Source organism: Myotis davidii, unplaced genomic scaffold (genome assembly GCF_000327345.1).
Source record: "Myotis davidii unplaced genomic scaffold, ASM32734v1 scaffold43, whole genome shotgun sequence".
Taxonomy (NCBI): Eukaryota; Metazoa; Chordata; class Mammalia; order Chiroptera; family Vespertilionidae; genus Myotis; species Myotis davidii.
The window spans coordinates 19,233-35,791 of NW_006294590.1; the positions used below are offsets into that span (position 1 = coordinate 19,233).

At 59.0% G+C, this 16,559-nt stretch overlaps 2 protein-coding genes across 2 annotated transcripts in view; one reads left to right on the forward strand and one right to left on the reverse strand.

The window, feature by feature from the left end:
- LOC102758570 (sodium/glucose cotransporter 1) overlaps nt 1-12,614 on the forward strand; it is a 26,681-nt gene extending 14,067 nt beyond the window's left edge. The window contains exons 8-15 of the mRNA XM_006768772.1: nt 242-462; nt 2,112-2,247; nt 4,849-4,956; nt 5,994-6,144; nt 7,140-7,308; nt 8,305-8,520; nt 9,943-10,042; nt 12,343-12,614. Of these exons, the coding sequence (XP_006768835.1) occupies nt 242-462; nt 2,112-2,247; nt 4,849-4,956; nt 5,994-6,144; nt 7,140-7,308; nt 8,305-8,520; nt 9,943-10,042; nt 12,343-12,614 (1,373 nt within the window). The remainder of the gene's footprint in view (nt 1-241; nt 463-2,111; nt 2,248-4,848; nt 4,957-5,993; nt 6,145-7,139; nt 7,309-8,304; nt 8,521-9,942; nt 10,043-12,342) is intronic.
- A 3,492-nt stretch (nt 12,615-16,106) lies between these two features.
- The window catches only part of RSPH14 (radial spoke head 14 homolog), a 20,348-nt gene continuing 19,895 nt past the window's right edge, over nt 16,107-16,559 (reverse strand). The window contains exon 5 of the mRNA XM_006768773.2: nt 16,107-16,421. Within this exon, the coding sequence (XP_006768836.1) occupies nt 16,181-16,421 (241 nt within the window). The 3' untranslated portion in view covers nt 16,107-16,180. The remainder of the gene's footprint in view (nt 16,422-16,559) is intronic.

Sequence of the window (16,559 nt, forward strand, 5' to 3'; positions counted from 1 at the left end):
AGCCAGGCTTCCTTTGGTTCTGATGCTGTCCGTATTGTTTTTCTGAGGTATTAATCAATTGTTGTGAGCGGCATTAATTTCCCGGTGTTTATCTCTGCCGCCATCTTAGTTTCTCTGCATGTTTCTCTTTTATTAGAGTAGATGCAGTTCATCAAACTGGGCCCCACTTTGCAACCTCAGTTCGTTAGGTGTGTGTTACTGTCCAGTTTACGGTACTGATACATTTGATGTTGTTTTTAAGCTTTCAAGGAAGTGGGAGGGTACCAGGAGCTACTGCATAAGTACCCCAACGCCAAGCCAAGCATAATCCAGGAGGGAAACTGGACTGCCCCGCCAGAATGCTACCTGCCTCGTGCGGATTCTTTCCATATCTTCCGAAACGCCATTACCGGAGACCTCCCCTGGCCTGGAGTGATCTTTGGCATCCCCATCCTTTCCGTATACTACTGGTGCAACGATCAGGTAATAGATGCGTAGCAGCGAGGTGACTGCATGGGGCTGGTGATTCAAGGCTTCACCCAGTGGGTCAGGTTTCCCTTCCAACCCCTGTTGACTGCCTACCTAGTTTAAATGAAATGGTGTTAGAGGAATTTCTCCTCCAGTGCCATCTACAGCACATCAACTATTCTTATTTTTTCTTCTTTCCTATCATTCTCTAAAACATAGTGTTTTGTTTTGTTTGTTTGTTTGTTTTGTGTTTGTTTTTAAAAAATATATTTTATTGATTTTTTACAGAGAGGAAGGGAGAGGGATAGAGAGTTAGAAACATTGATGAGAGAGAAACATCGATCAGCTGCCTCCTGCACATCTCCCACTGGAGATGTGCCCGTAACCCTGGTACATGCCCTTGACCGGAATCAAACCCGGGACCTTTCAGTCCGCAGGCCAACGCTGTATCCACTGAGCCAAACCGGTTTTGGCTAAAACATAGTGTTTTGGACATAAAAAATGAGTCAGTTCTCCTCAGTTCGGTCAATAAATTAAATGCAGCCAATCAGCATATCAGTTGGATTTTTTAAGGACTCAGACTTACTCTAAAAATTGTATGGCTCTCTCTCTCTCTCTCAGTGGTGGCTCATTAAATAAATTGTGAAGTATTCATAAAGTGAAGAGGAAATATAGAACTAAAAGGAAGTGTAGCTGTACATAGTAACATGGATGAATCTTTTTTTTTATTTCAGAGAGAAAGGGAGAGGGAGAGGGAGATAGAAACATCAATGATGAGAGAGAATCATTGATTGGCTGCCTCTTCTATTATGTCCAAGAAAATTCCTGTAAACCTGCCACCAAAAACACCGTGCCTGTGCCCTGACTGGGAATTGCATCCCGACCTGGTTCATAGGTTGACGCTCAGCCACTGAGCCCGCCGGCCGGGCAGATGAACCCCTGTGGTCATGTTGGTTATCCTGTGGACTTTTCCTGCGTATGGAGTTGAGGTGTATGTGCTACTGTTGCATCCTGGGCTGTTTAGTTACCATCACACTGCGGGCATTTCCCCACATTATTTAAATGTCTTCCGGGATGTCGTTTCAGTGCCTGCGTCGTGCCGAAAGGTTCTGACGCGCTGGCCCGTGTCTTGACTTTTTCTTAAGTGCTTGTCCACCTGCCAGCTGTGCTGTCTGCTCGGCCGAGCGCACGCTGCCTCCGAAAGCAGGAGCCCATGAAATTGGGTCGTAAAACCTCTTCTGGAGGTGATTTTTGCATCTTTAAAGGCCTCTACTAGCTCATTTAAATGAGATGAGTGAAGTTGGTCTGAGTTCTGAATACACATATGTCGCCAGGAACCCACCTTTGCTTGGATTGACGTCTCGGGGCTCTGCTCCTTCCACCAGCAGAGACGGTCTGTGGCCCTCGGAGGGAGTTTGGTCCTTGCCGGGGGACGGGGCACTGCGTCAGTGCTGGCCGCGAGGCCAGGGTCACGCACACCATCGCTGTCCCCTCTGGCAGCTGTGCCCTGAGCAGAGCGCTTCCTGGTCATACCTCTCCTCCTGTCGGGGTGCCCTGGAGGAGCTGGGTGAGGGTCCCAACATTCCCTCTGCCCACCCGGAGGCCTGGGCTCCATGTGCCCTGAGAGACAGCCACCTCCCTCACCATCTGCGTCTCCTTGGCAGATCTTTGTGCAGAGGTGCCTGGCAGGGAAGAGCATGTACCATGTGAAGGGGGGCTGTGTCCTTTGCGGGTACCTGAAGCTGCTGCCCATGTTCACTCTTGTGATGCCCGGAATGATCAGCCGCGTCCTGTACACAGGTAACGTCTTGGTCCTGCTGTGTTCACCCCAATCCTCACCTGTCTTAGAGACCCAGATACCATTCGGGTGATCAGGTCTCCTACAGTGAACTGGTGTCCAGGCGCCCAGATCACTGCCTTGGAGCCAGTGGTTTGGGTTAGGGGGTCGGCTGAGAGCCAATGGGTTAGGGGGACGGCTGAGAGCCAATGGGTTAGGGGGACGGCTGAGAGCCAATGGGTTAGGGGGACGGCTGAGAGCCAATGGGTTAGGGGGACGGCTGAGAGCCAATGGGTTAGGGGGACGGCCTAGAGCCAATGGGTTAGGGGGACGGCTGAGAGCAGTCTGGCAGAGGCCATGGAGATAGGCGGCTGGAGAGGATTCCAGAGAGAGCCGTTCAGGAAGGGCAGAGGCAACCAGTGCTCCGCGGCAGGAAGGCTGGGTTCCTCCCCTGCCCCTGGCGGTCCTGTGGGCGAGTGCTGGGCTGGGAACTGGCGATGCTGTCCCTGCGCTCACGGCTCCAGAGAGGGCTTGTACCTCACTGCACCGATAAGGCTCAGTGGAGGGGGGACTCCACATCACCCCCAAAGTACGTCTGACTCTGAGGCCCACATTCTTTGCATTAAATGCTACGAAGTCCTCCCTTCTCCCTTCATGAGCTATCGTAATTCTGTGGATGGAGCCCATCCCCCAGTTTTACCAGCTGTGCTGGGCCTCGGGTCCCAGGTCTGTTACTGTTCAGCCAGCGGGACCATGGCCGGCCCCGGGGCGAGCGCTGCTTGTTGCTCAGCACGTGCGGTGGCATCTCCCATCCCAAGTCGTCCTCAGCCTGCCCTGAGACGCGCCCCTTTTCCTTTTTCTGTATTTTAATGTTTTTATTGATCGCAGAGAGGAAGGGAGAGGGAGAGAGAAGCATCCATGATGAGAGAGAATCATGGATTGGCTGCCTCCTCTCCCCCCACACGAGGGATCGAGCCCCAACCCGGGCCTGTGCCCTGACCTAGAATTGAACCGTGACCTCCTGGTTCATAGGTTGAGGCTCAACCACTGAGCCACACCTCCCTGATCCTGCTTTCCTTCTAGTTCTAGCAGGAAGGGAGGCGTGCTCTGTGTCAGATCCCACACCTGGTCTTCGCGTCAGGCAGCGCTCCTGTGGCCTTGGAGCTGCCTCTGCATTAAATGGACAATAGGCCCCTGAGCTCTCCAGGACCCAGGAGCCCTGGCATCATGCCCCCCCCCTCCTCCAGTACTACTGACCACCCGCTCACTGACGGACAAGGCCGGGCAGATTGCTGTGCTGGGGACTCAGAGCTGCGGAGGGAGGGAGGAAGCATGGGGCATAGCTCTTCCCTCTGGTGCCAGTGGCCTTGGGAAGCCGAGGTCCCTCCAGCCTCTGACCAAAAGGTGCATCGAGCTGATGGAATGCCCTGGGGAGAGCCCTGGGTGGAAGGGCAGAACCACGTGTCCCTGTCCTCAGGACTGGCCACGTCACGGACCCACGGACACGTGCCAAGTGGGGAAAGCCTGGAGGCACTCGTCGTGCAGGCTGGCACCTGCCATGTTCCCGGAAGAAGACACTGTGCCAGCAGCCGGGGTGCTCTGGCCTGGCCTGGTTCCGGGTCTCTCCCCGGCCGGGTCAGGGCCACACTGCCAAGGGGTGTCCCCTCTGTCCAGTTTCCTCTGTAGCCTCTATTACTGGGCTTTTGTTTGAAAATGATCTGCCTTTTGGCTCCTCTTTCTGGGCTGGCGTCACCTTCAGGCCATCCGGTGGCAAGACTGTCACGGGAGCACCAGCCTCTCTCCCGCCAGCCCACCCCCCAAAGCAACGGTATTTCCTCTCCCAGTGGTTCCTGCAGAAACCCCAGGGGCGTCCTCGCGAGCCCACGTGGGTGACAGGCACCAGGCCTGGTGACCAAGGAGAAGGGATTTCCCGAATGGCCAGGCCTGGCTCCCGGGCCTCCCAAGCCACACCATCCCGGCTGAGGTTGCGTTACCACCGCCGGGGGAGGGGAGCGCGGGCGGATGAACGGACGTGCACTGTGCCACCCCCGTGAGCTTTACGTTCTTTCTCCAGGAGCGTGGTGACCACTGCCTCAGCTAGATTGCTGTCCCCAACAGAGCCACCCACTGTCCCCGCTCTCTGGGCGATGGCCTGCCTCCTCCTGGTCGGTGTGTGTTAGTTCACTGTGGGGTTTCTCACAGGGCAGCTCTCTATTCTGGATGTAAGCTCTTGAAGGGTACATCCCATTCACTCCCTTCCTTCCCTTTATTCCCTCCCAAGTACCCTATCCGGGCCAAGGGAGCAGGGTCATGAGTTGTCACACATTCGGTGAGCAATCCTCTGGCTTTCCTAACCAGTAGCTGGATCGTTAAACGGCGTGTGGAGGTCACGGGACTGGCTGTGGGCCAGTGAATTGGCAGAAGCATCAGCTTACTTGACTCCTCAGCGCCTAACTCCCAGCTTTTGTCTCTACTCCCAGCTCCCCAAGAGTGTCTAGGATCATGAACCGGAAGGGTCACCGTCGCCCCAGAACCGGTCCAATGAGGAATCTAATTCCCATTGCGTTCCTCTCCCTGAGCTGATCTTAGAGCTCCAGGGCCAACTTGCTGGTCTCTCTCTGCAGACAAAGTGGCCTGTGTCACACCTTCCGAGTGTGACAAGCACTGTGGCTCCAAAAGCTCCTGCAGCCCCCTCGCCTACGCTTTGCTGATCATCGGGCTGCTGCCCAAAGGTAAGGAGGGGATCCTGCCGCCCGGCCAGCGAGGCTCCAAGTGGAGCATTGACTTATGAACCCGGAGGTCATGGTTCGATTCCCGGTCAGGGCACAGGCCCAGATTTCGGGCGTGATCCCCCGTGGGGAATGCAGGAGGCAGCCGATAATGATTCTCATCGTCGATGTTTCTAGCTCTCTCTCCCTCTTATTTCCTCTCTGAAATCATTAAAAATGTATTTTAAAAATATTTGGAAAGAAGAGGAAGAAAGAAATGGACCCTGCCAGGCCACAGAGATCAGGATCTGTGTCCGCATGGGAGCGTGTGCCTCAGGCTGTGAGAGCTCATCTGCCAGGCAGCCGTCCCTCTGGCGGAAGTGGAGGCATGAGTGAGACAGGACTGTAGGGCGCCTGGAGCAGGCCAAGTCCAAGGACACCCGTGTGCCTGGCCCGAGCAGCCCATTATGTACCCTTTAGGCTCCCAGCAGATCAGGGTCCCTGCCTCGCAGTAGCCTGACGGGTCGCATGGCTGGATGGCTGTGGTTATCGCTGCCATTGGTGGAGCACTCTGTATTGAGAATTGTGCTGACCCGTCTACTTAATTTGTCTTAATCTTAACAGCAGCCTGTGGTAAGTGCTTTTATGCCCATTTTACAGATGAAGACACTGAGGCACAAGGAGCAGCACCACCTGTCTAGAGTCTGACCTTCTCTGCGCCTCTGGCTCCTCATCTGTGAAGGGGGAGGCAGCAGTGGTGTCTGTCGCACGGGGTGGGAGGGAGGATCGGCAGGCTGATGCCTAAGGAATGTTCTGGCACAAAGTAACTCTCAGGGAGAGTCGCTCCCATCATTATATCAAGACATCGCCGGGAGCGAGAACGTCTCGTCACCAAGCGAGGACAAACATCATGTGTTCACCTCTCGGCGATGAAACCTCACTCCAAACAGGACTTGCACATTTTGTAGAGAAAATGTGGGACCTGGAAAGGTTCCTGAGGAGGCCTACTCCACCTCCGGCCTGGACAGAGCCGAGGTCCAGGAAATGTCCCTGTCTTCCAGGTGCCCGAGGCCTGATGCTGTCCGCACTGTGGGCGTCTCTCATGTCCACCCTGACCTCCATCTTCAACAGCGCCAGCACCCTCTTCACCGTGGACATCTACACCCAGATCCGGCCGACAGCCACGGAGCGGGAGCTCATGGTCACGGCCAGGTGAAGGCTTGCTCTCACGCTTCAGTTCCATGAAACGTGTAGACCGTAAGGCTGTGTATGGAATCAGCCTGTCTGTGCACAGTACGACTCTACATATTTTTGCTGCCATTTTGCAATGAAGATGTATTGCTTTTATAATCACATAGGAAAAGTATTTGGGAAAAGAACTAAATAATCACTGATAAAGATTAGCATAGTTTGCTGTCACTCCAAAATAGTCCTGGTGAGGAGATTTACGTACAGGGTCTCATTATCTCGTTCAGTCCTCATGACACTAAAGGTCAGTGTTACTGTTCTTACTCTCTTTGGGAGAATGGGGCAAAGAGGCTGAAAGAAGGGAATTGACCGACCTAAGGTCCCACAGTCAGTAGGAGGATTTGTCCATCTGGGAGCCACGGGGTTACCCACGAGGCCACACAGCACCGTACTAGGCCCAGAGGGACACAAACCTGTAAAATGTGGTCCTGTCTTTATTCCAGAGGGTTTCACGGTGACTGCCCTTGGACTACATCCAGCCTGCGTGCATGTAACGTGGCCTGATGTGCCTCCTCCTTCCTTTGTCTGCATGAAGAAGCGTGTAGCTCATCTACTTTCTCTCTCTAATCCCTGCTTCTGAGGTGGTCTTTACATTTTGATCAGCACTCCGTAGTTTAAAGGTACTTTCTGAGAAGTTAATAGTTCTCACGTATTATATATTTTAAGCAAGACTGCCTCAAACCCACCTCCAGATACGGTAAAGCCTGTCCATGACTCAGGAACAGGCGAACGAACACTGTTTTTCTCGTCATCATTCAGAAGTTGAAGGGTTTTTGTCTGCAGCCGTATGGCCTGTTAGTGTGTAGGGGGATGGCTGTCTCCCCTGCCTCACAATGATGAGTGGGCACTGGAATTTAACCTGAGGAATAATTGAATTAATCGTTTATGGTTTGTAGACATTTTATTGGCAAGTGCGGAAAACTCACCGAACTGCCATTGACTGTTGGTTTACTTGACAGGTTTTTTGTTATCATCTTACTTGCTGTCACCATCGTCTGGGTCCCTGTAATCCAAGCGACAAACAGCGAACAGCTGATTGACTACATGCACGCCGTGAAGAGTTACCTGGTGCCCCCCATCGCCGCCATCTTCCTGCTCGCCATATTTTGCAAGAGAGTCACTGAGCAGGTGGGTGGGGTTGCCCGAGGAGGGTCGCTAGTGCCTCAGGGGTTCACAGCGCGGCCTCACGTGCTTTCTGAGAGAGGGTTTCCTCCCGGAGAGATGTGGTAAAGGCCGGCTCTGATGGGTTTCCCTCCCTTTGCAACGTAACCCTCCCGCACACACGGCTGGCTGTAGGAGTACGTCCTTCCCTTGCTCTCTATGGGGATGTCTGGCTCCGAGATTTCATGTCCACAGTGGAATGTACAGTTGTGGCTCCTCCCCTTCCCTGCAGTGAGGCCATCTCTCCCAGCCACGCTTTGAGCACAGATCCCAGGAGTGGCTCAGTTGTGCTTTCATACGACTTTGAAAGCACAATTTGTCAGAATTTTTTTTTATCGTTTGAGTCATATTTTCTAAAAATATATCTTTATTGATTTCACAGAGGAAGGGAGAGGGAGAGAGAGAGAGAAACATCAATGATGAGAGAGAGTCATGGATCTGCTACCTCCTGCACGCCCCCCACTGGGGGTCCAGCCCGCAACCTGGGCCTGTGCCCTGACCCGGAATTGAACCCTGACCTCCTGGTTCATAGGTCGATGCTCAACCACTGAGCCACACCGGCCAGCTCCAGATACACTTGAGAAGTTGAGCCGGCAGGATTGGCTCATGGGTTGGCGGTAGGGCAGATGGAAAGGGAAGGACAGGGAAGAGCAACCAGGGAGATGGAGGTGCCCTTACAGGATGGGGAGGACGCGGTCTCTCTGGACAGGTTACATTGGAGGTCACTGTGTGTGACCCAACCTAACAGCATGTGCAGCGCTCCTGCCGCTCTGCCTGGCCTGGGGGGCGCACGCGCTCAGGCCTGTGTTCGGCCGAGAGGCACCCCCGCTGGTGCTCACACAGGGGAGCCCTAGGATGATGAGGTTGGCTTCAGAACTCAACTTCTCAGGGGGCTGAGGCTGAGGGGGCCTAGCCTCCCCCCACACCCCCTCCCAGTGACCCTCGGGGCTCCTCCTCCCGCAGGGGGCCTTCTGGGGGCTGATCGGTGGGCTCCTGATCGGCTTCATCCGGATGGTGTCTGAGTTTGCCTACGGGCGCCATACCTGCTCGGCAGACAACAAGTGCCCTCCGATCATCTGCGGCGTGCACTACCTCTATTTCGCCATAATCCTCTTCGTCATCAGTCTCCTCACCATCCTGGGCATCTCCTTGCTCACAGACCCGATTCCGGACAAGCACGTAAGTCCTGCCCCGGGGTGCTGGGGGTCCGCCCGGCCCAGGGTTCCCTCAGCAGTGCCTGGGCTCTGCTAGCTGGGCCAGAAGCCGCCAACCCCCTGCGTTTGCTTTGAAAGCAGAGCGCTGGGGCCAGGCACAGGGATGGACCGCTACAGGGCGGCTCCCCCGGGTCTCCCCTCTGGCCGCACTGCTGCTGAGCGGCTCCGTTTGCTCCTTCCCTTCTTGCACACACAGCCCCGATGGAGGAGGGATGGAGCCAGTGTGTGTGTGAGGGGGGCGGTGCGGGGGGCAGCCAGGGTTGCGGAGTGCAGGCCCAACACGTCACCCCGGCATTGTGACAGTGGGAGACTTCCCTGCTCTGGCACCTTGAGGGACTGGGGTGATGGGCGTGACTCCTCTTACTCTCACCTCTTGGGTGTTGCCTGCTTCTCAGGCAAACAAGCGGCTTGTTGAGTGTGTCCCACCGGCCTGGCGGCAGGCGGGTGCCCTGGGGGCAGAGGAGCAGCCGGCAGGATGGGAGCGGAACAGGAAGCAGTGTTTATGGGTCCGTGTCTAGGCACTGGGCCAGGCCCTGCTCACCACCCGGGAGGCGGGACGGAGCGCGGGGCCTGGCCCACAGGGCGCGAGGGTGTTGTGGGGATGGCCAGTGTGTACACACGGCATCACCAGGCAGCAGTTCAAGGCTGACCGGCCTCTTAGTAACACAGCAGAAGTTTAGTGCCCGCACTTCAGCCCGAGAGGCGGGCGCAGGCAGGTGCTGGGGGGCCCTGTCATGTGCAGAGGGCGGGCTGAGGCTCCTGTACGCCTGGCTGGTGTGACAGGAGCCTAACACCGATTCCAGATCGGGAGGCGGGAAGGCTCACTTAGTTGTGCTCCTGCTGACCCCAGTCCTTGGGGCGGGGAAAGCAGCATCGTTTGGGTTTGTGCCTTCCCAAGGGGGTCGTACATGTTTTCAGGAAAAGAACAAAGTCGTAGACCAGAGGGCAGGGGTGCTCCCTGCTGAGCCTGAGCGCCGGGCTCGGCGGGGCCGGGCCACAGGGACAGAAGAGCCTCTGGGCTGAGCGAGAGCTGTCAGCGCCCGTCCGTCCAGGGAGAGGGGGGACGGCTGCTTTCACCCGGGGGCACAGGGTCCCGGTCCCTCAGAGCCCGAAGGGGCCCTGAGCGAGCTGCCTCCACCCTCACTCAACGGAAGGACAGGGGCCTGGGGAGGCACCACCCTTTGCCAAGGCCACACGCCCGGCAGCAGAGCCCACACGAACTCCATGGTGGCCAAGGGCCCACTTCCCCACCCCCATCCCTCCCGTTTGTGTTGGAGCCTAAGGACCAGGTCCCTGCAGTCCCTCAAGCCCCAGTGCCCGCCTGCCAGCCACGGCACGTAGGCCTGTGTGGCAAGGCCTGAGTGGGGACCTGTCCCTCCCTCCCCAGCTCCACCGGCTCTGTTGGAGTTTACGCAACAGCCAGGAGGAGAGGGTGGACCTGGACGCAGAGATGCAAGTGAAGAGAACGGCTCTGCGGGTGCAGCCCGGTGAGGAGGCCGCAGCCTGGCGGGGTGGGGGGGTGGGGTGCTGCTCAGGGTTGTGGGGGGTGGCCTGCGCTGCCTCCCAGCACCCCGCCACCAGCCCCCCTTCCCAGAAATGCGTTCCGGGCAGAGGCCCTGGCTTTCCTGTGTCTTCCGATGCCTTGGGGGTCTGTGGGCTGTTGAGGGAGATGTCTCTCTGACATCTCTGCAGGTAGGCTGGCTAGAGAGACCCACCTGGGCGGTGCAGGGGGAGGAGGAGAGAGGGGTTCCTTGTGAAGCGCAGGGGCATCCAGGCCACGGGGAGGAGCCGGGGAGCGGGGGGCAGGGCAGGAGGACCGTGCTTGGTGACCAGGAAGCATTGCAGGGGGCTGCTCATCCTCCCACTGAGGCAGATGCTTGACAGCAAAGAACGAAGCCCGAGAACCGGCCGCTGTTAGCCACTGAGAGCAGCTGGGTGGGGTGGGGGGGCACACAGGGATTCAGGGGGAGAGGGCTTCTCACAAGGGGGGCAGGGGAGAGTCTGTAAGGGGGAGCAGCCCCACCCTCCAGGTCCAAGGACAGCTAGGCTGCAAGCACGAACTGAGAGGACATTCCAGGCAGAGCTGCGGCCCAGGGGAGGGGTCCTGGAGGATCGGGTCAGGACAGGACGATGCCCTGAGCTCCTCGGACCCTGACGCAGCAGGATCAGGCCTAAGGAGATTAGCCCTGAGTCCAGGCAGGGGGTGCGGGAGGCTGTGAGGTTGGGGGAGGAGGGAGGGACAGGGAGGGAAGAGGCTGCCGGAGGAGAAGGCAGTGCCTGCAGGTCCCCTCGCCCTCCTGCCAGGGCAGGTCAGAGCCCAGAGAGGCCTGGGCTCCCTCTGACACGTGCAGAGGAGACCTGGGGTGGGTAGGCTCCTTGGACTTCTGCCCGGCCAGTGGGGGCGTCGGGGGAGTGACCCCGTGGGCAAGGCTGCCCACCACCCAGAGGATGCAGGCTCCCTGGGCATTTCCCTTCTCTAAAGGGGGACTGGCTCGCCGTGCCCACAGGGTGCCCAGTGCTCCTTCTGGGGCACCTGTCACTGCCTCTTCTCCCCATCCACTGCCATGGGCGGTGAGGATGACAGTGGTTCACATGGACCACCCACTTGTGGTGTGCCAGCGCTGTCAGAAGCATCCCCTCCATGAGCAGTACAGTCGTTACCTTACAGACGGGAGATGAGGCACTGAGCAGCCAATGACTTGCCCAGGGTCCATAGCGAGCTGGGCGGTGGTGGACCTGGGATTCGGACACAGGCAGCCTGACTCCAGTGTGTGCCCTCGGCCCCTGCCCATCCCACCTCCCGTCACGCTGCTCTGAGGCTGTTGTCAAGCGATCTGCCGCCGTTCACCTGTGCCGCCTCCTGGGCCTGGCAGCTGCGGGCGGTGTGATGATGCGCCTGAGAGAGCAGGCCAGCGTGTGCCGCTCCGGCCTCTCAGCACCGATAGCAGATACCGGTGTCCCCGGCTTGGGGCCCTCCGGCCGCCCTCCCCGGTAACGGGCTCCTCTGTCCCTGGCCATGGGCTCCACATTCCTGGTGCCACCTCAGCCTCAGGAGCAGCTGGCTGGGAGGCTGCCCAGGCACAGAGCACGTCCCGGGCACACGGCTAGGCATCTGCTCCCACTGCACCGCGCTTGTCACCAGGAGAAAGCCAACCCCAGGCTGCTGCTGGGTCAGACCGGCGCTGGCCATGGTGCTGACCGCACGGAGCACGCGCTGAGTTGACAGGGGCCAAGTTTAAGCCCCAGAGTTAGGTGTTTATGCAGAGTCGGCCTGGGGAAGCTCTCCTGTAACCCCTAGACCCACCCCCCACCTCCTGGGGGACACCACTGACTCCCCTCCAGCCTGCAGGGCCTTACTGGGCCCTGAGACGGTCCTGCGACGCTGTGAAGGGGGCAGCGTCTGTTCTGTGTGAGGCATCAGCGATGTCCTCCTCCGCGGGGGCGAGTGCTGCTGAGGGCGCTCGGCCTGCGGAGCTGCGTCCGGCTGCGTGGCCGAGACAGAGGAGTGGGCATGTCGAGCAGACCTGGGTCGGCCGGCACTGTGACAGCAGAGGCCCCTGAACCTCCGCCACCCAGTCCAGGGGCCCTGGGCCCAGCCGAAGGCCCTGCCCAGGCACCCCCTCTGCCCCCACCTGCTCCCCTCAACCTCGTCCCACTCTCCCGTCTCTGAGGGTGGTAGTAGGGCCCTTAGCAGGGGCCATTGGTCTTCCTGCTGGACTCACGGCTGAGTGGGACCCCCTACGGAGTGTGTGCGCCTGAGCCTCCTGACCTTTGCCCTCTGTTCCAGGGGTGAGAACGGGGACCGAGAGCTGCTTCTGGAAGGCCTTGAACATATACTGTGGCCTGGAGGCGAAGCCAGGCGCCAAAGTGGCCCCAGAAGAGGAGACGGAGAAGGCGGAGGAGTCCGGTACCCCGCCCGAAGAGACAGTGCATAGCGCCTCGCCCGAAGGGACGAAGCCCCGCGAGGCGCCGGAGTCGCCGTTCTGGAGCAAGGTGGCCAGTGTCAGCGGGCTCCTCCTGCTCCTGATCACGGCCCTGTGCCACGTCCTCTACCACTAACGTGGCCCGGCACAGAGCGTCGGGGCGGTGACCCTGCCTCTCCCGGGCGCCCTTGTCCTCGTGGGGAGACCGCAGGGGTGGGGCCCCGGGTCTCACTAATGACAAGGCCCCCGTCACCCAGCAGGTGCCACCAGCCGCAGGGACAGGGCGGAGTCCACTCCGTGCAGGGCCACGCAGATGAGAGCGTCTGCTCCTGCACAACAGGACGCGTTCCTCCAAATGGCTCTCCTGCATAAACACTGACTTTCACTTCAGAGTTCATTTTGGCTTCTCGTCGCTAGATGCATTGGGTTTTTGCTTATGTTTATTTTACTGTCAGCATTTCCTTCCTGTACCCAGCCTCCGCTTGCCTGTTCTCCCGTTTAAATGTGCGGCCCTGCGGGCCAAGGTGCTGTGTAGCGTGCGCACCCCCCATGCCGGGCTCCTGCCACAGTGTGTGCCCCCGATGACCTCACAGGCCCGCTGGGCGCATCTGCCTGCGGATGGGAATGTGGGCTCCTGCTGGGCCAGCGAGAGGCTCCCCTACCCCTCCGCACCGTCTGCTGCTGCCGGGCCTCCCAGCCTGCCAGCCGTTGGGATGTTATTGGAGTTGGGTCCAAGGGTTAGAGTCCCTTGAGCTGTCACACAGGCCACTCCTGGCTGTGCCTGCAGGGCTCCCGCCTGGTCCTCAGACCTGAATAAAGGTTTGTGCCTTTAGAAGACGTCTCAGTGCCTTGAAGTGATTTGGGAAGACACACCAGCATCACACCCTGTGGTGCACTAGCCCGGCCAGCTCCTCGTCCCCAGCCTCAATCTTATTTTTAAAATATATTTTTATTGATTTCAGAGAGGGAGAGAGAGAGAAACATCAAGCATGATAGAATCATGGATTGCTGCCTTCTGCACGCCCCCTACTGGGGATTGAGCCCACAACCCGAGCCTGTGCCCTTGACCAGAATCGAACCCAGGACCCTTCCATCTGTAGGCCAGTGCTCTATCCACTGAGCCCTCATTTAATTCTTCAGCTGCCATTTTTAAAAATATATATTTTACTGATTTTTTACAGAGAGGAAGGGAGAGGGATAGAAAGTTAGAAACATCGATGAGAGAGAAACATCAATCAGCTGCCTCCTGCACATCTCCCACTGGGGATGTGCCCACAACCAAGGTAACATGCCCTTGATGGGAATCGAACCTGGGACCTTTCAGTCCACAGGCCGACGCTCTATCCACTGAGCCAAACCGGTTACGGCGAGCTGCCATTTTTGAGGACCTACAATATGCCAGATGCTGCAGGAAAACAGCTGTGAGCAGAGCACGAGGCCTGGGGGAAACACCAGTGGCCCTGGGATCACAGAAGGCCTGCAGGCCAGGCCCCTCCCGCCTAAACAACTGCCAGCGCTCCCTCCGCCGGGGGTGAGAGCAGGACACGAGCCACAGAAGCACCCTGTGGAAAAACGAGAATCGGCCACATTTCAGAGGAGGAGCCCGAGGCTCAGCCAGGGACCCTCGTATGTAGGGAGCGGGGTGAGGCCGGAAGCAGCTCTGCCAACACCCCGGCCTTCGCTGGCCTCCGCGCACTGTACGCTCAGGAGTGCCCCCTGGGCGCCCACCTCACCTCGGGTCAGCAAAGGCCTCCCAGGACCGGAGGAGGAGGCCATGAGCTGGGGGACAGCGGGGACAGCCTGGGGAAGGCAGCGAGCCGGCCTCGCCAAGCAGGGACCCTCGGAGCGGAGGCCCGGGTCCCGCAGGTGAGCCTGTGCGGGGTGGAGGGAGAGCGGGCCTAGAAGAAGCACCAAAACCCTGGCTCCCAAAGGATCCACCGGGGCAGCGCCTGAGCCTCAGGAGGGGCAGCTCCACGGGAGGCAGCGTCCACGGCTGGGCCACTGCACAGTCAGTCCCAGGAGCACGGGTGCCCATGGGTGGGACCTTGGGGAGGCAGGGGGGTGGAGCAGCTGCTGTGGTTGAGGCGAGCTGGGGACAGGAGGAATGGGCGCCCCTGGCGCTCCTATTTTCCTAAAGAAGCGGTTTCCCCTCATGGGGCCTTTTTCAGAGACAGGTTTCCCCTGACCCAGCTGGGCCCAGCAGCCAGTCCCTGCCCGGTGGGGGTGGCTCAGTGGTTGAGCGTGGACCTAAGAAGCAGGAGGTCACAGATTTCCAGTCAGGGCACAGGCCCGGGTTGCGGGCTCCATCCCCAATGGGAGGCCTGCAGGAGGCAGCCGATCCATGGTTCTCTCTCATCATTGATGTATCTCTCTCTCTCCCTCTCCCTTCCTCTCTGAAATCAATAACTTTTTTTTTTAAGCACACAAATGTGCCCTCTGGGACCTATTTAGGTGAATCCTCTCATTCCAGGGACACGGGCTTCTCTGTGTTTCTTCTTGGAAAGGGAAGGCCCCAGGCACCGGAGGACAGCCAGGGTGCGTTCACTGGGAATGCCGGCTCGGCTGGTGTGACTGGGAGGAGTGGGCATGCCAGGAGCCGGGGGTCCAGTCCCACCAGAAACGTGGCTGCTGGGAGGGGACAGCATGAGGGCGACCCTGGTGGAGGCAGGGAGCCTCCCAAAGCTCCCGGGGGAGGGGAAGGCTCCAGCTCAGCTCAGACGAATGAGCCAGCCCTGAGCTAAGCTAAGCCTGAGCTTCAGCAGGGGTCAGAGCTGGCTGGGGACCAGCCACCCCGCCGAACCAGGCAGCCCACTGAACCAGGGGGGAGGGAGGGAGAGATTACGGGGTCCCCCTGCAGACCTAACCTCTCCCCTCCCCCCAGCTCTGCCGCCGCCTCAGCCAATTTCTCTTTGGGGGAGAAGCAAACCGGACCTGGGCCAGGCCAACAGCAGGGAGGCTGGGTGGGGGTGCCGGGAGGACCCCCTGCAGGAGAGGAGAATGCGGCTGTTCGGGAGGAAGAGCTTCAGGAGCATCACCCGAGGCTCATCCGTGGGGGGGCCGCGGACAGCGCGCACCCCAGCCAGAGCGCACCCGGTGATGCCTTTTTTTTTTTTTTTTTGTCAATCCTCATCCGAGGATATTTTTCCATTGATTTTTAGAGGGAACGGAAGGGAGAGGGAGAGACAGAGAGAAACATAGATGTGAGAGACACATCAGTTGGTCGCCTTCTGCACACGCCCCAACCAGGGCCTGGAACCTGCATGCCCTTGACCGGAATCGAACCCGGGATCCTTCCGAGCGAGGGCCGAGGCTCCTGACCAGGGCTGGAGTGACACCTTTGACCTTCCTGCTACCAGTGTAGGGAGGGGGCAGACCTGGCTGAGCAAGGCCGTGCCCAGCCACACCCGAGGGCCTGGTCAGTCGGTGTCCAAAGCTGGGTGATGCCTGGTCCAGCTGTGTCCCCCCCGCAACTCCCTTCCCTCATGTGTTGTCCCTGGAAGGCTCAGTCCTGCCCTCTGCCACCTGTGACCTGGCCGTCTGGGCCGGGCATGTCCTCTTTGGCAGGAGAGGGGAGAGAAAGAAAGAGAGAGAGAGAGGGGGAGAGAGAGAGAGGTGTGATCTGGCTTCATTAACATCAAGTGACATGCAGACCCGAGAGAAAGCTATCGGGCCCGTTTATTCGGGTCTGGCCGTAGGAGAGGCTCAGGGTCTCCACTCGATGACCTTGATGGCCACCTGGGCCGCCCGCTGCACAGTCTTGCTGGGGTCCTCCACTTCCAGGACTCGGAAGGCGTGCACGTGGGCCTTCAGGATCTTGCGGCCCTCGGGGGCCTCCGCCAGCATGGTGAGGGCCTTGACGGCGTTCAGGCGGGCCTTCTGCAAGGACGAGACCAGCAGACCCAGCAGCGAGTGGATGGCGTCCGCATCCAGGGCCGCGTACTTCCCTGTGGGTGACCAGCACCAGGCGTTCCCTCGGGGCCTCTGCCCACTTCCTCTCACCACCCCCTGCCCAGGCCTCCCGCAGCCTCCAGCCTGCGTGTCCTCAGGGGAGGCGCTCCCTCGTTTACCCCCCCCCCCCCCC